Here is a 23,059-nt window from a genome sequence, read left to right as displayed (position 1 = left end):
ACAAAACTCCAAGTTGCTAAGGCCCATGGAGTGGCTAGGGACCAGAAAGGATTAACAGTGGCCTCTTTTTATTTTTATTTTCTGGCCACACAGCATGTGGGATCATAGCTCCCCAAGCAGGAATTTAACCTGTGCCCGCCTCCCCGGCCCCACCAACATTGGAAGCAGAGTCTTAACCACTGGACAGCCAGGGAAGACCCAACAGCAATTTCTTTGATTTAAAAAAATTTTTTAGTTTGAGGATAATTGCTTTAAAATGTGTTGGTTTCTGCCATACAACAACATGAATCAGCCATCAGTATACCTATATCCCCTCCCTTTTGAATCTCCATCCCCCTCCTGTAGCTGGTCACAGAGCATTACGTTGAGCTCCCTGTGTTATACAACGACTTCCCACTAGCTATCTATTTTACATATGGCAATGTATATGTTTCAGTGCTACTCTCTCAATTTGTCCCACCCTCTCCTCTGCCTTTAAGGAAGAAAATATTCACATTGGCATCAGCGTGGTTAAGAACATTGCCTTAGGAGTCCTGGATTAGAATCTTCACCCTAATATTTACAGATGATATAATTTTACCAAATGTCAAGTTATATGATCTCTCCAGACCTTTAGAAATGACCTCCAAAAGGTTGTTAGGGGCTTAACTGAGATCGAAACACTGAAATAAATGAATGTAAAGTGTTTAGCACAATGTCTGTTGCTTAGAAAACATTCCATGTGTGTTGCTACTGTATTTTTAGTGGTCCTCTTGAAAGGAAGTAATAAATACATGTTTCTCCCAGATGGAAGCAGGGAGTATCTTTAGGCGAGGGATGACAGCAGCAAAAACACAGAAGGGGGAAAAGAGAACTTTGTTACCTGTTATTTTTAGCCTATACTGGGTCAAGGGGGAGCAATGTTAAGACAAGAGTGGAAGGAAGCAGGAAAACAGATGAATGTGGTTTAATTCAAGCTATGTCAGAATTTAGTGTTTTCTAAGGCACAAACCATTTGAATCTATGGGATTTAGAAAGTCTCAAAGACCCTCTATGAGCAGAGAGCAACTTTACCAAGAACGAGTCAAGAAAGACTTTCAAGATCAGAATTACTTTGTGCAGTAGGGGCTATCTGAGAAGAAAGTAAATTTCATTTCTCTTTGTGTTAAGATGACATTCTGACAGGAGAGGGTGAGATGTATGGAAAGAGTAACATGGAAACTTCTATTCCCATATGTAAAATAGATAGTCAACGTGAATTTGCTCTATGGCTCAGGAAACTCAAACAGGGGCTCTGTATCAGTCTAAAGGGATGGGATGAGGAGGCAGATGAGAGGGGGATTCAAAAGGGAGGGGATATATGCATACCTATGGCTGATTCATGTTAAGGTTTCACAGAAAACAACAAAATTCTGTAAAGCAATTATCCTTCAATAAAAAAAAATAATTTATTAAAAAAGACATTCTATCTAGGGAAGGCTAGTTTTACCTTCCCCAGGGCTTGCTCTGTAGCTGCCCTCTCTCCCATAGCCTATTTCCTTGCGGTTTCCTTTTTTTTTTTTGCTGTCTTAAAAAAAAAAAAAAACCTGAATACTAGAAGTACTTTGAACAGGATTGTTTAATTAAAAACTAGAAATAGTACCGTTATAACTGGAATGACTCATCTGGGACTTTTTATTTTAAATATATAATAGACAAGAGGAAGGTTCATAAGCTCAGTGTAGACCAAAGTGCAGAACCAACTGCTGCCTTTTTCCCCTGGCAGATCAGACTTAAATTCATTAAAGATGGCACAGAAGACCAGCAGCCTAATACAAAGATGCAGATTTCTTCTCTTAATGATTCTATTTCTGCCACATGTGATGACAAGTAAGTTAATATTCTTTGGGGCCTCCATTTAAATAAAGAAAATTTCAGATTATAAAATGATCAAGGGAATTGGGAAAAGAGAAAATCCAAACTGGAAAGATTACACAGATGGTATGGTTCAGAGTAGAGAAGTCAGATAAAATAGTGAAAAATTAAATGGAAAAATGTTTTTATGGTTCTAACAGTAGAAGACTGGGTGAAATACTTTCTTTTCTTCAGAGCCACAGCCAGAATTTTCCTACATTTTAGTGTATTTCATTATTAATCATATTTGGGCTTTCCGGGTGGCTCAGCTGGTAAGAATCCGCCCGCAAGGCGGGAGACCTGGATTCGATCCCCGGGTTGGGAAGATCCCCTGGAGAAGGGAACAGCTACCCACTCCAGTATTCTGGTCTGGAGAAACGTATGGACTGTATACTCCATGGGGTCGCAAGAGTAGGACACGACTGAGTGACTTTCATTTTCTTTCACTAATCTTATTTAAAATAAACCTCTGCTGTTTATTTGAGCATACCACTTACATGAAAATCTTTTCTGCATTTGTTCCCCACCCCAACCTGAAAGAAACATTTTCCTTCCTGATTTAAAAAGCAATAAACAGACATTGTAACATAAGTTAGGAAATATAGAGAAGAATAAAGAAAAGTAAAATCCCATTATTAAGAGATAACTACTCAGTGTTTTGATGTGTATTCTTCCAGGTTTTATATATATGAAAGAGAGTGTGTATGTATAAATGGGATAATTCCATACACATTGTTTTCTAACCCAGTGGTTCTCAAACTTCACTGCATATTAGAATCACCTGGAAACTTTTTAAAACCCCAATGCCCAGGTTACACTAATATTAATTAATCAGAATGTCTAGGGGTGGGAGCCAGGCAGATGATTCCCATGTGCAGCAACATTTGGTAACCATCATTTCAACCTTTTATTTTTTAAATTAATAGTTCATTATCAATCTTTTCATTGTAAAACCACATAGGTCAATATGGCTATTTTTAATTGTTGCAGAGCATTTCGTTGTACTGATGTAACAGAATTTATTTAGCCAATTCTCTAACGATGGCCATTTAGATTGTTCACTCTATCTTAATAGTCTCTTCCTGCACTCCCAGGTTCTGTTTTAAGTGTGAATGGTAAAACTGAAAACTATATTCTGGACACTGAGCCTGGCCTCCAAGAGTCTCTGAAATGTGCTGTTCAAAACCACACCCGAGATGAAGAGCTTCTCTGGTACCGCGAAGATGGGAGAGTGGATTTGAAGTCTGGAAACAAAATCAACTCCAGCTCTGTCTGTGTCTCAGGCATCAGTGAAAATGACAATGGCATCACCTTTACCTGCAAGTTGCAGAGGAATCAGTCGATGTCCATCTCAGTGGTGCTGAATGTCACTTGTGAGTGAGGGGAAAGAGACGGCTAATCAGCCTGTGCGGTCTGTGCTACTCTAAGTAGTAGATGGAACTTCCTTCTAAAGAGTATGTGCATGTAGATAAATATATTGGCTGCACTGGTCTTTGTTGCAGTGCATGGGCTTTCTCTAGTTGCAGTGCATGCACTCTAGAGTGTGGGCTCAGTAGCTGCCGGCTCATGGGCTTTGCTTCCCCATGGCATGTGAGATCTTAGTTCCCTGATCAAGAATCAAACCCGAGTGCCCTGCTTTGGGAGGTGGATTCTCAACTGCTCAACCACCAGGTTGAGTATGTGTATTTTAACATTTGCTTGATACTGCCGAACTGCCCTATTTATGACCCCACAACAGCGTGGGAGGGTACCTATTCCCCATACTGTCATGAGCCTGAGCATCCTCAAAATCTAAGAATCTGCCAGCCTGATTTGAAATTTTACTTTCATATTCTAAATTAAAAATGAGGGTGTTGATCTTTTCATAAATGCATTAGGTTTTCATGTCTCTTTCCTATGAAATGCCTGTTAATGTATTCTACCCATGTTTCTATTTGGTTATTTACGTTTTTCTTATTGATTTGTTTAAGGGCTTTGTATTGGATTGGCCAAAAGTTTCGTTTGGGTTTTTTGGTAAGATGTTGGCAAAACATTTTGGCCAATCCAATACATTAAGGAAATTAGCCATTTTTATTTTGAATTAATTACAAGCATTTCTTCTATTTATTTGGGGCATTTAAAAATACTTTTTTTGCTATATTGAAATTTTAAATGTTTACATATTTAAAATTACCAATATTTTCCTTTGTGGTTTCTAGTGTTTGCATTCTACTTAGAAAAATATCTGTTGGGGATCTTTTAGCATCACCTTAAACTCTCAAAGATGAAACTCTTTGATGGTTGGGTTACAGGTATTGGTAACCCATTGGTGGAACTATCTGAGGTTGGGGTCCTTTGAATATGTTCATGGAGGTGAGCATTTAGGTGGTTTGGGTGGAAAACTGGATCTATATGAGGCAGGTGTGGCTGGTGTGGTGAGGGGTGATGTGAGTAAGGGTAATAACATGACATGGTCTGGTAGGAAAAGCTCTGGACTTGGAACCTGGTAATAAAAAGTCAAAGCCATCTGATCCCATGAGCTCAGCAAACTTTTCTGTGAAAAATTGATGCCATTGCTCCCGAGGTAAAAGGGTGGAGAAAATGACAAGGAATTCAGGTCCAGAATCTGCTGGCATCCTGAAGTTTTCAGAATGAATCACTTACATGTTCCTGGGCAAACGAGCTTTTATTTCCTATGAATATAGGAAATGAACTCTGATTTTTTCTTTCGCCATGTAGGATCTTAGTTTCCTGGCCAGGGATCAAACCTGCTCCCCCCTGTATTGGGAGCACAGTCTTAACCACTGGATTACCAGGGAAGTCCCAATAAGTGATTTTTAGTCCCAATTAATAAGTCCCAATGTGATTTTTAATAAGCTATCCCTTGGCAACTTTGTTAGAATCCAAGACTATCAGGGTTACCTTGGAGGTTTTAAAATCCTTATAAAATGACAGATGAGGAAACTGAGGCTCAGAATGAGAGCCCTAATCTGGAGATCACATCTGGGGCTGAGAAGAGAACACAAAATCCCCAGTCTCCTAATCCAGTGCTCTTCCCATTGTACCTTCTAAATAGAGACACAATAGAAGTGCTGATATATGATCCAGTGGCTTAAAGAAATGATTTTCAGTTTTCCAGCCTGATTCTGTATTTAATATTATTTTTATAATAACCTCTTAAATATCATTGTTGTACATATATAAAAAAAATTGGTCAGTGATTCATAGTGACAATAACTGACATAAACTCATCAATCAATAAATCAAAATGAGGTCATAAAGTGGCAAGAATATCATGTACAAACTTGAGGAAATATTATGGATTATTGTTCTAAATGGCAGATTGAGAACTAAATGGAAGTTCATAATACACTATTTGGTGGAGAATGTTCAGAAGCTTCTTTTATGTGTTATTGCTGAATAAATTGAGACCACCTCTTTTGCAATATCCATCAAAATTTAAAGTGCACCTGCCCTAACTCCCAGCAGATCTGCTTTGAGATGTTAACCCTGGAGAAATACATGCACATATACACAAAAAAACATAGGCAAGGATGATTACTGAGGCATTGTTCAGCATTTTAAAAATGAGAATAACCTGATGCCCATCAAAATAAAATGAGTAAAGAGTCAGATATTATACTCTAGCACTCTCAGAGCAATGGGCTAGAACTCTGTGGTTCAACATGAATATCTCTCAAAGTATGCAAGTTATTGAGAGAATGAAGCTTTTTGTGTAAATCCTTCTCACCATCCTAAACCAATGCATTTTCCTATGGGTATAACATATGTATTTTTAAAACAATATTTGAAAGAAAATCTGCAAGCATTTACATTAAAACTCGTAGCACTGGGTATCTTTGGGGGGTCAGGAAGTGGCCAGGATGGAGTCAAGGAGGACCTTAACTTTATCTGAAATGTACTAATAATTTTAAAAGGGAACATGCATGTAGAGCTGATGTGCTGTAAAATTCATTTTAAATAGATAAATAAAAAGGAACAACTAATAGGACCTGTTCATAAGTGGAACTGGTATAGTTGGCCATCATGTTCTCTATTCTCACAGCTTCCTACAATCTGAATACCATATAACATCCTTGTTGGACATGAATACAGAATTCAAGCACATTCCAAAGAGCAACAAAATGTCATTCTTCTGAGAGAGTTATTAATAACACAGCCTACTTAGGGTCTAATTATTCAGTGTGCAGATTATACAAGCTCCTTTTCCCCTCATTCTCTGCCTCTATCTCTTTCCTACTGCCCACTTTTCATGCATTTTTTATTGGGGTATAATTGCTTTACAGTGTTGTTAGTTTCTGCTGTACAGTGAAGTGAATTAGCTATATGTATACTTACATCCCCTCCCTGTTGGGTCTCCCTCCCACCCCATCCTCTATCCCACCCCCCAGGTCATCACAGAGCACAGAGTTGAGCTCCTGGTGCCACACAGCAGGTTCCCACCTGTTACCTATTTCACACATGGTAGTGTGTATCTGTCAATCCTAATCTCCCAGTTCATCCCACCCTCCTCTTCCCATCCTTTGTCCACATGTCCCTTCTCTACATCTTCATCTCTGTTCCTGCCCTGAAAAGCTTTTAAACAGCAAAGGAATCCAGAAATGAGAAAAAAAGACAACACTCAGAATGGGAGTAAATATTTACAAATAAAGCAACTGACGATTAATCTCCAAACAGCTCATGGAGCTCAATATCAACAAAACAAACAGGTCAATCAAAAAATGGGGGGAAGACCTAAATAGACAACTCTCTGAAGAAGACATACAAATGGCCAAGAGGCACATGAAAAAAAAGGTGTCCAACATCACTAATTACTAGAGAAATGCAAGTCAAAACTACAATGAGGTATCACCTCACACAGGTCAGAATGGCCATCATCAAAATATCTACAATGAATGCTAGAGAGGGTGTGGAGAAAAGGGAACCCGCTTTCACAGTTGATGGGAATGTAAATTGATACAGTCACTATGGAGAACATATGGAGTTTCCTTAAAAAAACTGAAAATAGAGCTACCATATGACCCAGCAATCCCACTTTTCATGCATTTTATTACTCTTCTGTACCTTGGCCAAAAAAACATGCAAGGGGAATGGAGAAGAGGGGAGACCCAGCTTGGCCATTTCTCCCTCTAAATTTTGCAAAACACTGGTGGGAGTAAGGGTTGGAATTATTTGGTAAAGAAAAATGTATTTGACACATGGGTCTGCAGATGTCCTTATCATGAAGGGAATAAGAAGTTGCTTACAGGGAACTCCCTGGTTGGGAAGATAAGATCCCACATGCCTTGTGGCCAAAAAACCAAAACATAAGACAGAAGCATTATTGTAACTGATTCAATAAAGACTTGAAAAAAAAAAAAAAGAAGTCGTTCACACAGAGGGATGAGAGTGGCTCAAGGTCACGCTCACCTTTCATGGATGCCAGAGTTGCCACAACTGGAGTGCCTTCTGAGAGAAGGACATTATTTCTGGAAGATCATTGTGGAAATGCAAATATGCATTGGTAAATCTGTGGTCAGGGCAAGTGTGATTACGTACAATGCAAAAACAGAGGGTGTGAGGAGCCCTCAAACCGCCCCACCTCTACCACCACCACAATAATAATAGTAACTAGCATTGCGGTAAATTCACAGGCATTCTGTCCTTTCATCTTCACAGCAACTCGTAAGGTGTTATCCCACTTTTTAGATGAGAAAACTAAGCAGTTACTTTACAGTTAAGTAGCTTTCTCTAGGTCACAGTAAGTAATGTAGGTAGTAGAACTGGGGCTCACTGCAGCGCCTGCTTTCTTAGTATTATACTGTTTTATCCCAAAGTAACACAGATTGGCTTTTAATACTAGTTCTCAGCAAAGTCTCAAGGCTTTGTAACACATGCTTCCATGCGTTACAAATCATCTACTTGACAGAGATTCATGTTTATATACATTTGTTTCATGGTTTATCTTCCCCACCACATTAAAAGCTCTTTTAAGTTTGAAAATGGATGTATGCAACTTCCCTGGCCAACCAGTGGTAAAGACTCCGTGCTACCAATACAGAGATGCAGGTTTGATCCCTGGTCTGGGAACTAAGATCCCATATCCTGTGTGGTATGGCCAAAAAAGTAAAAGAGAATGGATGTATGTTATTTACCATTGTATTCCTGGTTCCTAGCCCAGTGCTTGGCATACGGTAGGTGCTCAATAAATGTTTGTAAAATGAATGAGATAGATGGAAGGAAGATCTTCAACAGCGACAATAATGCTTATCTGCTAATTAAACCTAAATGTTTCAATCTTTCAGTTCCTCCTCTCCTAAGTGGAAATGACTTCCAAACAGCTGAGGAAGGCAGTGATGTGAAGTTGGTTTGCAATGTGAAATCCAACCCCCAGGCTCAAATGATGTGGTATAGAGACAATGGCATCTTGAATTTAGAGAACCATCACCGAATCCAACAGACAAGCGAGTATCTTCAACTGTCAATCACCAAAGTCAAGAAATCTGACAATGGGACTTACAGCTGTATTGCCAGTTCATTGATAGAAACAAAGACCAAGGACTTTCACCTTATTGTCAAAGGTAACTCTCCTGTTTATTTATTTACTGAAATATAGTTGATTTACAATACTATGTTAGTTTCAGGTGTTATGCATAGTGATTTAATATTTTTGTAAATGATACTCCCTTTCACATTGTTACACAGAATATTATTATTATTTATTATATATTCTTTATATATAATATATATAATTAAATGTATATTATTTCACAAATATTGCCACGGAACAATGGCTATATTTTCCTGTGTTGGACAATGTGTGTGTGTGCTTCATCCTGTCTGACTCTTATGCGACCCCATGGACTGTAGTACACTAGGATCCTTTGTCCACAGGATTTCCCCAGCAAGAATACTGAAGTGGGTTGCCATTTCCTCCTGCAGGGGATCTTCCCCGTCCAGGGAGTCTCTGGCATCTCCTGCATTGGCAGAAGGATTCTTTACCACTGTGCCACCTGGGGCGCCCCTGTTGTACAATATACCTTGTTGTTTACACAGTTTGTATCTCATAATCCTATACCTCTATCTTGCTTCTCCATTCTTCCCTCTCCTCACTGGTATCCACTAGCCTGTTTTCTACATCTGTGAGTCTGTTTCTGTTTTGTTTTATACATTCACTTATTTTTATTCCACATATAAGAGGTAGCATACAGTATTTGTCTTTATCTGTCAAATGGACAGAGAGCATGATACTCTCTAGGTCCATCCACAAAGGTAACACTCTTTTTAAGTAATATCTATCATAGTACAAACAGCTTCCCTGGTGCCTCAGACAGTAAAGAACCTACCTGCATTGCAGGAGATCCAGGTTCAATCCCTGGGCTGGAAAGACCCCCTGGAGGAGGGAATGGCTACCCACTCCAGTATTCTTGCCTGGAGAATTCCATGGACAGAGGAGCCTGGTACAGTCCATGGGGTCGGAGAGGGTTGGACACGACTGAGCTACTAACACTTTCACAGCACAATACAAAACTCAGATACTTGGTAAACATTTTTTTTGTGTGACAACAAATAATGATGGCCATTATGATTAGTAGCTAGAATTTTCTTTGGAGAGTTATCTCCACCCCAGGAATTCTAGTCCTTTCTTTTAGGGGTATTATTCCTATTCCAGATAGGATACAGCTTTTTGAGCAAAGGCTCTTTTCTAGAATCAAGTAGTAGAAGATAGATCTGCTTGGTTTTCTGGAGGAGTATTTCCGTGAATTTTCCTGGGCAAGAAGCTTTGTAGAAATTGGACTTTTGAGTTAACAACTTAATAAGAAACAGGAGCGAAGTCATCAAAGCATAGAGAAAAAAAGATACTAACTAGTTAAGAAAATGGATCTGTGAAATCACTCCTAACTCTGAAATGTACCCTATAGGCCAATCAGAAGAGGGAGAGGGGGAGAATGGCGGGAAATGGGTTCTTTCTCTTGGCTTCATGCTTTCTCTACCCAGGTTTATGACCTCTGCGACAACAAGGAACAAATAAAGTGCCAAGTGTCTCGCCGTCCTCATACTTCTCCTTCATACAGAAAGAGAAAGGCAAGATACCTGGTGGAAAATGTGCATGTAATGCTCATGCGCACATTTCCTGGTGTGGGGCCAGGATGCTAGAAGCAGTCAAACAAATTGAGGCTCCTGTATCTTGATAGAACGTGATTCTCTTTGTCACCTGCCTCCCCGGGCCCCCTCATTGTCTTTCTTGCCAGGCCTCAGGAAGCCAAATGAACCCCTGTTGGTCATGTAACCACAGGGATTCTTACCGGGCTACCGTGGATGGTGAGGAGGAAGGGTTGCCAGTTGAATGCCCATCACTGTGATTACTGGTATGTTCAGTAATTTGTTCTGTGGAACAGTGACAGTATTCCCAGTGGCTATTTCCTTTAAAAACCAAACCCACAAACTCTTGATTAAAAAGGAATCATAATTGCTCCATGTCACATTAAACAGGCAGCCTGTGCAGCAAGCAGGATGCCAGCTTGGCAAATTAGTTTTCAGGTGGGCGGTATCCTGTTTTGGGTGGACCGCTTCCAAACCAACTGGCTTTCCTGATTTCTTGCTGCTTTGTGACTTCCCCGGCTGTCGGGTGCCCGAGGAGCAGAAGCGCTCCGCTGCTGGTGCCCAGGCGAAACGCCAGGTTTGCCATGAGCTCTTCTAACTTCATGGTTCAGTGGGGGTAGTTTCTAAATGAGGCCATGCAAAGTGGCAAATGACATCACGGATCTTTTCTTGAGCACAAGACTTTAGCCACATGTTGAGATTATTTTACTATAATGAATATGGGCGGGGCTGGGGAGGGGGAGAATATCAGATCTGGTTATAAATAAGAGAGTGAAGGGAAGAGATGCAGTTAAAGTTGCCAGACTCACTTTCAACAGAAACTTGGAATCCAGAGTGAGCCAGTGGGTCAGGCAGTTTGTTTCAGGTTTGTGTATGGAGTGAAATCTGTTATGTGTGGCTTCATGTTATTCAGCTTGGTAAAAACACTCCGATCGGTGGCTGATTTCTGATTTTTTTCCCCAATTGCCCCACCTTTGCCTCCCCTTCATTTTGACATCTTTCCTTGGCACTCACTACAACTACAGGGTGTCCCCTGTAAGAGGTCTTTTAGTGTATCCCAGGGCTGGCTGTTACAGAGTCAGCGCTTTCAAAGAGTCCAGTTGAACAGAGCTTCTCCAGAGGGTTGATGCTACCATACCCTCATAAGGACAACTATTAGCAACAACCAAAAGGGAACAAGAGCCAAAGATGCTTAATCTACTCTCTAAAATTATCCAGAACCAAAACTAGACACATAGTAGGGAAGAAAACGATTAAAAGGTAAGTAGTGGGACTTCCCTGGTTGTCCAGTAGTTAAGACTCCATGCTTGATATAAAGTAATTAGCCTCCAACTAATAAAAATAAACGGAAATAAATAAATAAATAAATAATCCTTGAAATTCAAAAACAAACAAACAAACAAAAAGACTCCATGCTTCCTCTGCAGGGTTGGATACCTGGTTGGGGAACTGAGATCCCATGTGCCTTGTGGCCAAAAAGTAAAATAAAATAAATAAATTGGGCAAAGATATTTTTAAAATACTGTTTAAAAATTAATAGTGTGTCATACAGTTATGAAGGGATAAACCCCATTTCATAACCTTGAGGTATATAAGGCTTAGACTTTGAAATTAATCTAAAATCTTCTCTTCCCCTTGTCTCTTCCTTTTACCCCTCATGTATTGTACTATCTCTTGACTCTTTGTCCTTTACAAATACAATCTCAATCTGTAGTCTTTGTTCCTTTAATGTCTGTCTCTCCTACTAGAATATGAGATCCTCAGAGACTGGATCCTTCCATGCCTGTTCTATTTTTTGCAGGGCTAAGAACAGCACCTAGTGCAGAGTCATCATTTAGCAAAAATCTGTTGATGGCACTCACTGCACAAACTCAATTATACAGTAAATAGCACACTCTTTATTTCCTATAAATTTCAAAAATTTTATCATAGCCACGATTGGAGCCCTTCTCCCTCCTAAGGTGGGCATCAGAATCCAGGAGCTTAGACAGAGTCATTTAAATAGCTTTGCCAACCTTAAGCATTCTTGCATTTGTAAGTTTCACCTCATATCATATCAACTATATTAAAATGAAGTAATAATTACACTTTTTTGCTCTAAAAATTTGAAAGGGCATTTAAAACTTGCATACATTTTGAATTTTATTATAAATTAATTATTAATTTGGCTCTTGTGGTTTAAATATTATTATTATTTAACAGTTGGGTTATAGTTGAAGCAAAGTTACATTTTATAAATGCTTAAACATTTATTAAAGTCTTCCCAGGTGGCGCGGTGGGAAAGAATCGACCTGCCAGTGCAGGAGGCACAAGAGACATGGGTTCAATCCCTGGATGTATTCTTGCCTGGAAAATCCCATGGACAGAGGAGACTGGTGGGTTACAGTCCATGGAATCACGAAGCGTTGAACATGACTGAGCGGCTGAGCAACTGAGCACACACACACAGCACACGAATGTTTACTAGTTCTGATTAATTTCGCCACTTTATTTTCATACTTAGGAGCCAATACTTTCTTTTTCAGGTCTCAAATATTTCATAAGTTCTTGGAGAGTGTACAAACACAGGCACTGTACCTGTAATACAGAAGAGCCCTGAGTTTACCAGATGTTCAGAAAACAAAATAGGGAATGGGCTTGCACTTGTAGGCAGCTGGTGCCCTAGCTCTAGTTAAAAGTAGACTCTCTGTTCTTCCATATCATGTAATGTGTGTGAGTGTGTGCCCACTTAGTTGTGTCTGACTCTTTGCGACCCCATGGACTGTAGCCCATCAGGCTCCTCTGTCCATGGGATTCTCCAGGCAAAAATACTGGAGTGGGTGGCCATTTCCTGCTCCAGGGGATCTTCCTGATCCAGGGATTGAACCCACACCTCTTGCATCTCCTGTATTAGCAGATGGATTCTTTACTACTGCACCACCCAGGAAACCCTAGAGAGAGAGAGTGAAAATCTTTGCCAAGATTGGGAAGGCTGATGCTCAGAGTTCTTCCCTAGGGGCACCGTGCAGCTCCCCTGTATAATGTCTTGTGTCCTGCTGGGGGCGCCGTCACAGCACAGCTACAAGGGTCTTGCTGCTCCTGGGACCCACAGACCTCTCTCTCCTTAGTCCATCAGATTCCTTACCTTTCCTCTTTTTGCTCTTAAAACCTCCTCTTTCTCTTTCTTCCTTAACGACTTCTCACAATATCATTCGGGTTTTGCAAAAGACTGGAAAAAGCATTGATTTCAGCCTACTTCTGCTTTCTGCATGGCAAAAGTTATGGATCAAGCACAAAAAGATCTGACTTTGGGGGAGTTACTCATAATAATAATATGAATAATATGGATAATAAATTATATCCTTCCAAAAAGAAATGGATTCAAAACCTGTCTCTGCTAGTTACTAATTCTGTGATCTTGGATAAGCGTTCTAACCTCTCGAATCCCCTGGTTCCTCGCCTGTACAAAAAAGATTATAATACATTTGGGAATTGTTTGGAAATTTAATTAAGAGGATGCAAAATGTTAAGTGCAAAGCACCGTGGCTGGAACATACTTGGAGTACATAAATTATAAGCATATAAATGTTACTTTCTTATTTCCTGTCTTTGCATTTCCAACAGATAAAGCCTCGACTGTACCAATAGAACCCATTATTGCTGCATGTGTTGTGGTCTTTCTGACCTTGGTCTTTGGACTGATTGCCAGAAGAAAAAGAATAATGAAGGTATCTGAGTATTTTAAGCTATGTGTATGTGTGCTAAGTTGCTTCAGTCGTGTCCAACTCTTTGTGACCCCATGAACTGTAGCCCATCAGGCTTCTCCATCTATGGGATTCTCCAGGCAAGAATATTGGAGTGGGTTGTAATACTGTCTTCCAGGGGAATCTTCCCATAAGGTCATCTAAATAAAGGCAAAGAACTGGTGATATAACTGACTACAGTGTCAGGAACCATACTTGAACAATCTGGTCTCTCTACCATGAGATCTCAATTGGAAGTGGCTCAAGGGAATAAAAGCTGTTCCTATATTAGGAATACAACTTTACAAAGTGCATATGGACCAGACCCGACTGAAAATAGTTGCGGTGTTAAAAGTAGGGGCTGATTTTTCTCTCTTTAAAATTTCTCTTGATTGTTGTTATGGTGCCTTGGTACAAGAAATAAATATAGAGGCACATCAGCTCTGGATTCAGAGATCTGGGTGAAAAAGATGGCACTTGCTGCTCACCTCTTGGGCACAGCCACAGGCCCCAGCTGCAGTGCACTGCAGTTTGAATTGCTGAATGGTTAACTTGTTGGTTAGAGTGATGCAGAGTACGTGATGCAGAGTGCATAGGTTAAAGCTATGCCTTTGACTCCACCAGTCAATCCAGTCCCAAAGGAAGGCAAAGGTGGCAGAAAGTCTCTAAAAGGCCAGTGTGGAATTACATTTTCTTAAGTTAAATAAAAATGATAAATGTGATCAAAGAAATAAGACCTAGACCTGTGCAGAGTTGGCTGTTTTCCCAGCCACCTCTGCATTGGTGTGTACTTTTCTAGATAGAAGATTAACAGACGTTTGGGTTTCCTGTCCCTTGAGCCACCTCGAGGCATTCAAAATGTTTACCCATTAGCCTCAGCACAGCAGCAAACTCATTGTCCCTTGTTGTGTTTGCTTTCAGCTCTGCAGAAAGGATCAAGGCCCCCAGTGCAGAACAGCTTTGTAAGTGCTCCGGGCTGGGGTCAATGATTTTCCACAAGCAGATGGATAGCAGTCGGTAGTGTGCATCATAAAACCCATCGCGGGCAAACTCCTCCAGAGACAGGAGGTGCTAGAAGGTGAAGCGGTCCAGAGGAGAACGGAGGGTAGAGGAGAATCTGCCTTCACTCTAGAGGAAGACGGGTGAGGCGAGGTTGGAAGGTTGCTTAGAATGGAGAACACCTTTGATCTTTTTGTTTGTTTTTCATTTTCCTTTTTTATTATTGGACTATAATTGCTTTACAATGTTGTGTTAGTTTCTGCTGTATAATAAAGTGAACCAGCTATCTGCATACATACATCTCCTTCCTCCTGAGCCTCCCTGCTTTTGTCTCAAGCCTACTCTCTCTTTAAGCAATTGCAGGCTAATGCATGTCCAACTGCCTTTTATTGCCATACGGTGCAAGCTTCCTAGAGAGTTTAGCTTGAGGGAAGCCACTGTTGCCTTCTTCTCCACAAGCAGGTCAGAAGCCACATTCCTCATCCAAAATACTGCCTTCTCTTTGGAGCTTCCTTTAGTCTGTTAGCTCCAGCATACCTGAGATAGGCAGTGGACAGAAAGAAAGGAGGCATTCTTTCCAAGACTATGAATTTTCAAATTTTTAAAAAATCACTAAGATAATACATTTTCTAGAATTTTAGCAGTAATACTAGATGCCAAAATACAAGGAACTATATCAAAGTTTTGAGCAAATATAAATTAGAAATCTAGCATTCTATTCATCAAGAGTATGATTTTGTTTTGATTTTTTTCTTTAGTGCTTATGATCATCCTGATGATTAATTTCTTGATTCATTTCAGATGAGAAAACTGAGGTGCCATCTATTACAGCAAGAGTTTTGCATCAGGACTGCCTTGATTTATGTAGTCCCATCTGTATTTATTGCTATTATTAAATTCATTCCTGTCTAATTGTCAGAGGTTTTGAAGAAGTGTTTCATTAAGCACTTAGCAGTAATTGTTATGACTAATTTGATATACTTGCAGAACACTTTCAGGAAGAAAGCTGTTAAGATTGAAAAGTAAGATTTTTTTTAAAGTCTTCTCCTTGAAGGATATGTTAATTAATTGAAATTTGTCCTGAAAAGTTTGGCAACCATTTGCATTTATTGTGTATTTTTCTAGGTAGGAGATTAACAGACATTTGGGTTTCACAAATCAGTACACTACCAAAAAAACACAGGAGTTGGGCACAACATAGAGGGATCAATTTCTCAAGTTACCAAGGAAACACATAACTAATATTAATTATATCTACCTTCACTGTCATTTCAAAAGAGAAATGTTCTAGGACTAAAAAAGGAATGATATAATCTCAGAATATAAGATATTCCTTTAAATGAAAGAATTCAGTATTATTAAAAAAAACTCAACATATGTCCTTATTTTTCTCATCTTATCATGGTTGACAGTCACAAACTTTGTGAAATTTATGTGGTGATGAAGATGAAAACAGCAAGGGAAAGGGGCTGGCCAGAATGTTTGCTTCCTTAGTATCCTTTGCCCTTTTTGCATAGATCCAGCAATATTTTTAATCAGCCTGTACTCTTCTCACATGTTGTTGTTTAGTTACTAAGTTATGTCTGACTCTTTTGCAACCCTATAGACTGTAACCCACCAGGCTCTTCTGTCCATAGGATTTCCTAGGCAAAAATATTGGAGTGGGTTGCCATTTCCTTCTCCAGGGGATCTTTCCACCCAAGGATCAAACCTGTTCTCCTGCTTGGCAGGAGGATTCTTTACCACTGAGCCACTTGAAAAGCCCCACACTTCTCATATACCTCAGTTTAATTTATTTTTAAATTTGTGGCTGCATAGCACATGCGATCTTACCACAGACTGAACCCACACCGCCTGCAATGGAAGCACAGAGTCTTGACCACTGACCACCAGGGAAGTCCCTATCTCAGTTTAAAATTTCAGCTCTCATCATTTATCGCTGACTTTCCCCACTTCCCTTCTCTCTTCATTTTTTTCCCCTTAAGCATCTCTGCTTCACTTTCCTACACAACTGGGGTGGGTTATGGGGAGAGGTAGGGCTTCCCATGTAGTGCTAGTGGTAAAGATCCTGTCAGGCAATGCAGGAGACATTAGAGATGAGCCTGGAAGATCCCCTGGAGGAGGGATTGGCTACCCACTCCAGTATTCTGGCCTGGAGGATCCCATGGACAAAGGAGCCTGGTGGGCTACAGTCCACAGAGTTGCAAAGAAAAGGAGACGACTGAAGTGACGTAGTGCACACGCATGTGGTGAAAGCCAGCCCTCTGACCAGAAGCACCCTTGAGGTCTCTGCTGTGTTCTCACTCTAACTTAGAAAAAACTATTTTGTCTAACATTGCAGCAGCTAAATGTGCCACAGTGAAAGAGAGAGCTTCTGTCAGACGGTGATTAAAAGCCCCTTTATTGACATAGAAGTAAGGAGAAGAAATGAGCAGAATGTATGAAATCTTCACAGTCTTGTTTCTAAGAAGAATAGATACATCCTCCTGTTAAGCTCCTCTTTGCTTCCTTGGAAACGTCAGCATGAGATGGGGAGAGAGACAGACACTATTAAAGACTGTGGTACATAGATTTCTCTTGGAGGGCCCAGTAGGTTTTGTGGGGAGGCCTTCATTCAGGATTTCTCAAACTAGAATTTGGAAGCCCTGTGAAAAGGCTGTAAGGATAAGTTAGGAGCATTGTGAAAAGTTGCAAGATTAAAGACTGGGCCTTTGGAAAAAGAGGAAGTTGGATTAAGAGGAGAATTGAAATTAATTTTCATCTGAGCTTGAAAATTCTGCAATCCTAAAAAGATACATAGTTTAGTTAAATGTTTAAGGGAGTTAGTAAGACTGAGAATGTACTAGCTTTGCCCCGCCTAGTAGATTTATGAATCAGCTTTGTACTAGGACATATAACAATCCTTGAGAGCTACAGGTCAACAAGAAAGAGTTTCTTCACCCTTATTAAATACAGTGACCTTGTACATTAGCACAGACAGGGAACCTTAACTAGTTTTAACAGAGCACAGCAATATTACAAATGGCCATTGCTTCTCATTTTGCCTTACACTTTGGAGAAACACAGAGGTTGTATTAAACCTATGTGTATTATTTACAATTAAAATTTAGCCTAGAGCCTGTCTTAGAAAGACATGAATTTCTAGGACTCAGCAGAAACCCCATATGTAAATAAACTATACTTCAATTTAAAAAAATAATTTAAAAAAATTTTTAAAGGAGAAAAGTCCCGTAAGTTTTCCCCAGTGTTTTCTCTACCTACTATGAGATTCCTGAAATTCCAGTGCCTCATCTGATTTTAATCCTTTGGACTACAAGCATCAGTGGAGAAGTGGCAGAAAAATCCAGTCGTTCTCTTCTTAACTTTTTTATTAATAAGGACACCTTTCATAATTATTTGTTTTTTTGGCCCCATGTTTTGAAAGAACTGGCCTATCAAACAAATTTTATTTATTAAATAATAGTCATCTGTTTTCCCAATTTAAAACCATTTATCAATGATATCTATTTGTCAGTCTGAGCTTCTTTTACAGCAACACAATTACCCAGTTGATGTAATTCCATTTAAAAGAAAATAAATCCCATACTATCGTTAACATCTGCAGCCTTTTAGAGGTTAACAATATAATCATTGCAATTGGGCTTTCTGAATCATTGAAAATAGCTTACAACTATTACCAAATAGCTAGCCAACTTCACCTTTGTCATAACCATGTTTGTGACTACTTTCCTGAACCTTTAAGCCAGGGGTCATAAAGTCAAATTCTTGCAGGGGTCAAGCTGATTAATGGGTGAAGCAGGCTAGATGTAAAACAATAGGGAGTGGTGGAGACCGTGGCAAATAGCACGTCTATGTGTAAAAGAAGGCTAATCATCACCACTGGGGACAGATCTTTTTCTTTAAGAGAAGTTAGAAATCTGGATTTTTGTGTGTAATTCTCCTAATTTAAAAAGCTTTTTTTATGGAGAAGGAAATGGCAAACCACTCCAGTATTCTTGCCTGGGAAATCTCATGGACAGAGAAGCCTGGCAGGCTGCAGTCCACAGGGTCGCAAAAGGTTCAGACATGAATCCGTGACTAAACAACAACAATAATTCACCTGGAAAGGGGCACAATTCTTGAGGCACTATCCCTTTGTGTTCCCCCTTTGCCTGACAAAGAAATAAAGCCACTCTTTCCTTGTTCTCCAAAAAAATAAAAAGTAAAAAAAATAAAAAGCTTTTTAAAAAATCATGCATGTCTAGGAGTAGAAGAATCCTCTCACCTCAATATATGTCACTCTCTGCTAGGGAAGTTATTACAACCTGGTATTGATTGGGTTTTCATTGTCTTGTGGAGATTCTTGTGAAACATCTCTCATAAATTTGACTTGTAGCCTGCTAGCCCCCAAAGCTCAAGCATGATTCCAAAGAACCAAGTCAGAGGATGGTTAGATATTTGTGGAGTAAATTAGCCAAGATGGCATGTTCAGTCTCTCTCACCCCACCTTTTGTAAATAATGACTATGTAACAGTTGAGCTCATTTGTAGCACTGTGCATGCGCCTCATGAAGTACTCGCTTGGCCGTGGGCTACTTTTGTTCTGCAAACATATAAGCACCGTCTGAGAAGGCTTTGAGGCATTGAGGTTATGCTGTGCTATGATTGTGTCATGGTCATGTTATGCAGCTACTCCTGCATCAAGTCTGTGTCCATTGGGTCAGCCACGAGAGGAGAGAGGTTGTGGTGTGGCTGTTGTGGCAGCCAGGAGAGAATAAGCATGTCTGCAGTTCCTACAGACTTCCCTGATAGCTCACTTGGTAAAGAATCCACCTGCAATGCAGGAGACCCCGGTTTGATTCCTGAGTTGGGAAGATCTGCTAGAGAAGAGATAAGCTACCCTCTCCAGTATTCTTGGGCTTCCCTTGTGGCTCAACTGGTAAAGAATCCACCTGCAATGCAGGAGACCTGGGTTGGGAAGTTACCCTGGAGAAGGGAATGTCAGTCCACTCCAGTATTTTTGCCTGGAGAATCCCTTGGACAGGGGAGCATGGTAGGCTATAGTCCATAGGGTCACAAGGAGTTGGACATGACTGAAGTGACTTAGCACACTTACCACGCAGTTCCCACGGCCCTTCATGTCTTCCTTCAGCCTCTAAGCTCGTGCTTTGCCTACCCTGGGTTCAATGAACAGTGTGCAGGGTATGAAAAGCAAGATAATTGGTGACACGAGCAAGATCAGCAATATAGTTAGTAGTACAGGAATACATTATCAGAGATGTTGTGGATACATCGCAACAAAGCAAACCTTGCAATAAAGTGAGTCATAATTTTTTGGCTTCTTGGTGCATATAAAAGTTATGCTTACTCTTTACTGTGTAGTCTATTAAGTATGTAATAGCATTATGTCTAAAAACAATGTGCATACCTTAGTTTTAAAATACTTTATTGTTAAATAATGCTAGCTGTCATCTGAGCTTTCGGTGAGTTATATTCATTTGGCTGGTGAAACGTCTTGCCTCGATGTTAATGGCTGCTGATAAGGGTGGTGGTTGCCAAAGATTTGGGATGGCTGTTAGCCATCTCTCAAAATAAGGCAGTAATGAACAATGAAATTTGCCACATCAATTTATACTTCCTTTCACAAACGACTTCTCTATAGCATACTGTTCAGTAACATTTTACCTGCAGTAGAACTTCTTTCAAAACTGGAGTCAACAGTCAGTATTCTCAAACTCTGCCACTGCTTTATCAACTAAGGTTACGTAAAGTTCTAAATCCTTTATTGTTGTTTCAACAATCTTCAGAGCATCTTCACCAGGAGTAGTTTCCATCCCAGGAGATTACTTTCTTTGCTCATCCTTAAGAAGCAACTCCTCACCTATGAAAGTTTTATCATGAGATTGCAGCAATTCATCACATCTTCAGGCTCCACTTCTAATTCTAGTTCTCTTGCTGTTTCCACCATATCTGCAGTCACTTCATCCACTGAAGTCTTGAACCCCTCAAAGTCACTCATAAGGGTTGGAATCAACTTCTTCCAAATTCCATTTATGTTGATGTTTTGACCTCTTCCCATGAATCATGAATGTTCTTATTGGTATCTGGAATGCTGAATCCTTTCCAGAAGGTTTTCAATTGACTTTGCTCAGATCCACCATAGGAAAAATTATCAATGGCAGTTACAGCCTTACGAAATGTATTTCTTAAATAATAAGATTTGAAAATTGAAATGACTCCTTGATCCATGGGCTGCAAAATTGATATTGTTTTAGCAGTCATGAACACTACATTAATCTCATTGTATATCTCTGTTAGAGCTCTTGGTGACCAAGTGCATTGTCAATGAGCGATTGTATTTTGAAAAGAATCTTTTTTTCTGAGCAGTAGGTATCAATGGTTGCTGTTCAGTCGCTAAGTCATGTCCGACTCTCTGCGACCCCGTGGACTGCAGCACACCGGTCTTCCCTGTCCTTCACCTTCTCCCGGAGCTTGCCCACTCATGTCCATTGAGTCAGTGATGCCATCCAACCATCTTGTCCTCTACCGCTTCCTTCTCCTTCTGTCGTCAATCTTTCCCAGCATCAGGGTCTTTTCCAATGAGTCGTCTCTTCGCATCAGGTGACCAAAGTGTTGTAGCTTCAGCTTTAGCGTCAGTCTTTCCAATGAATATTCAGGGTTGATTTCCTTTAGGATTGACTGGTTTTGATCTTCCTTCTGTCCAATGGACTCTCAAGAGTCTTCTCCAGCACCTCAGGAGTCTTCTCAGCAGGCAGGTAAGGTGGCCTGGTATTCCCATCTCTTCAAGAATTTTCCACAGTTTGTTGTGATAGGTATTGATGATGGGCTTCAATTATTCAGTAAATTGTGTTGTAAACAGATGTGTTATCATCCAGGCTTTCTTGTTCCATTTATAAGGCACAAGCTTTCAATCAATACCAAGTAACTGGAAAACACTTCAGATATTAATGGTGCAAAGACAGACACATGCCTCAGTGAGACAGACTTTTATACTAACTAAACAGAGAAAGCAATGCTCTGTAGGCCTGTGCTTTTCTGAAGTAAAGATTTTCTGTTTCTCAGTGTTTGTCTACTACTTTCCTGGTGCTAGATTTGATAGGTTAACTTCGAAATCTTGGCCCCAATAATGATTGTGCTGGTTCATAATCTTTATTAGATTGACAGTATAATCCCCCAAAGCGTTAGAAATATTTCCAAGCAATTTCTGATCTTTATTCTGCATTTCTGGGCAGGTAATATAGTATTCTACATGATGTATTCTACATATAAACATGATTTACAAGCTTTTAATTAAAGTTTATGTTTAGGTGATGATTTAGCATAATTCTTAAGGGCCCTAGGATTTGGAGAATGGTAGGTGAGCATATGGCTTCAGCTGAAAGTCCTCAGCTGCATTAGCCCCTAACAAAGAGACTCAGCCTGTCCTTTGAAGCCAGGCATTGACTTTGGTTCTCTGGCTGTGGCATCTCCTTCCAAAGTAAGGCCGTTTTGTCTACACTGAAAATCTGTTGTTTAGTGTCTCCACCTCCATTCATTGCCTTAGCCGGATCGCCAGGATATCTTGCTGCAGCTTCCACATCAGCACCGCTGCTTCACCTTGCACTGTGAAGTTATGGAGAGAGCTTCTTTCCTTAAACCTCATGAGCCAACCTTAACTAGCTTTGAACTTTTCTTCTGCTGCTTCCTCACCTCTCTCAGCCTTCACCAAATTGAAGAGAGTTAGGCCTTGCTGTGGATTAGGCTTGGGCTTAATTTTGTCTGAAATTTTCTGCTCATCTGATTTTTTATCCAGACCTCTCAAACTTCCCCCATTTCAGTGATAAGTCTGTTTGGCTTTCTTATCATTTGTGTGTTCACTGGAATAGCACTTTTCATTTCCTTCAGGAACTTTTCTTTTGCATTCACAGCTTGGCTGTTTGGTACAAGAGGGCTAGCTGCCAGCCTATCTTGGTTTTGACATGCCTTCCTCACTAAGCTTGAAGTGAGAGCCATGCACCTCTTTGCCTTGAACACTTCGAGGCCCTAGTAGTGTTATTAATTGGCCTCATTTCAACAGTGTTTTTTCCTAGGGAATAGGGAAGGCTGAGGAGAGGGAGAGAAACAAGGGAAGAGCTGGTCAGTGGGGCAGTCAGAACACACACAATGATTGTCAACTGTTTGCCATCGCACATGGGCACAGTTCATGGCACTCCAAAACAATTACAAGAGTAATATCAAAGATCACTGATTGTAGGGAACTTCCTTGTGGTCTAGTAACTAAGACTCTTTGCTCCTAATGCAAGGGGTCAGAGTTCAATCCCTGGTTGGGGAACTAGATCCTGCATGCAGCAAGTGAGACCTGTTACAACCAAATAAATGATGTTTTTGTTTTTAATCACAGATCAC

At 40.1% G+C, this 23,059-nt stretch overlaps 1 protein-coding gene across 1 annotated transcript; it reads left to right on the top strand.

Annotated features, from left to right (window-relative positions):
- Positions 1–1,750: 1,750 nt before the first annotated feature.
- TMIGD1 (transmembrane and immunoglobulin domain containing 1) lies at positions 1,751–15,593 on the top strand. The gene is made up of 6 exons (XM_020886849.2): positions 1,751–1,848; positions 2,967–3,245; positions 8,157–8,432; positions 13,558–13,661; positions 14,598–14,638; positions 15,477–15,593. The coding sequence occupies exons 1-6, from the start codon at positions 1,767–1,769 to the stop codon at positions 15,478–15,480; spliced, it is 786 nt and encodes a 261-aa protein (XP_020742508.2). The 5' UTR covers positions 1,751–1,766; the 3' UTR covers positions 15,481–15,593.
- Positions 15,594–23,059: the final 7,466 nt, after the last annotated feature.

This window comes from Odocoileus virginianus, chromosome 17 (assembly GCF_023699985.2).
Source record: "Odocoileus virginianus isolate 20LAN1187 ecotype Illinois chromosome 17, Ovbor_1.2, whole genome shotgun sequence".
In the NCBI taxonomy this organism is placed as follows: domain Eukaryota; kingdom Metazoa; phylum Chordata; class Mammalia; order Artiodactyla; family Cervidae; genus Odocoileus; species Odocoileus virginianus.
This window is presented reverse-complemented; position numbering and strand designations above follow the sequence as displayed.

Coding starts and splice junctions, on each gene's coding strand:
- TMIGD1 (XM_020886849.2), top strand. CDS start 1,767: ATGGCACAGAAGACCAGCAGCCTAATACAAAGATGCAGATTTCTTCTC. Junction 3,246..8,156: donor AGTGGTGCTGAATGTCACTT/GTGAGTGAGGGG, acceptor TCAATCTTTCAG/TTCCTCCTCTCCTAAGTGGA. Junction 13,662..14,597: donor GAAGAAAAAGAATAATGAAG/GTATCTGAGTAT, acceptor GTTTGCTTTCAG/CTCTGCAGAAAGGATCAAGG.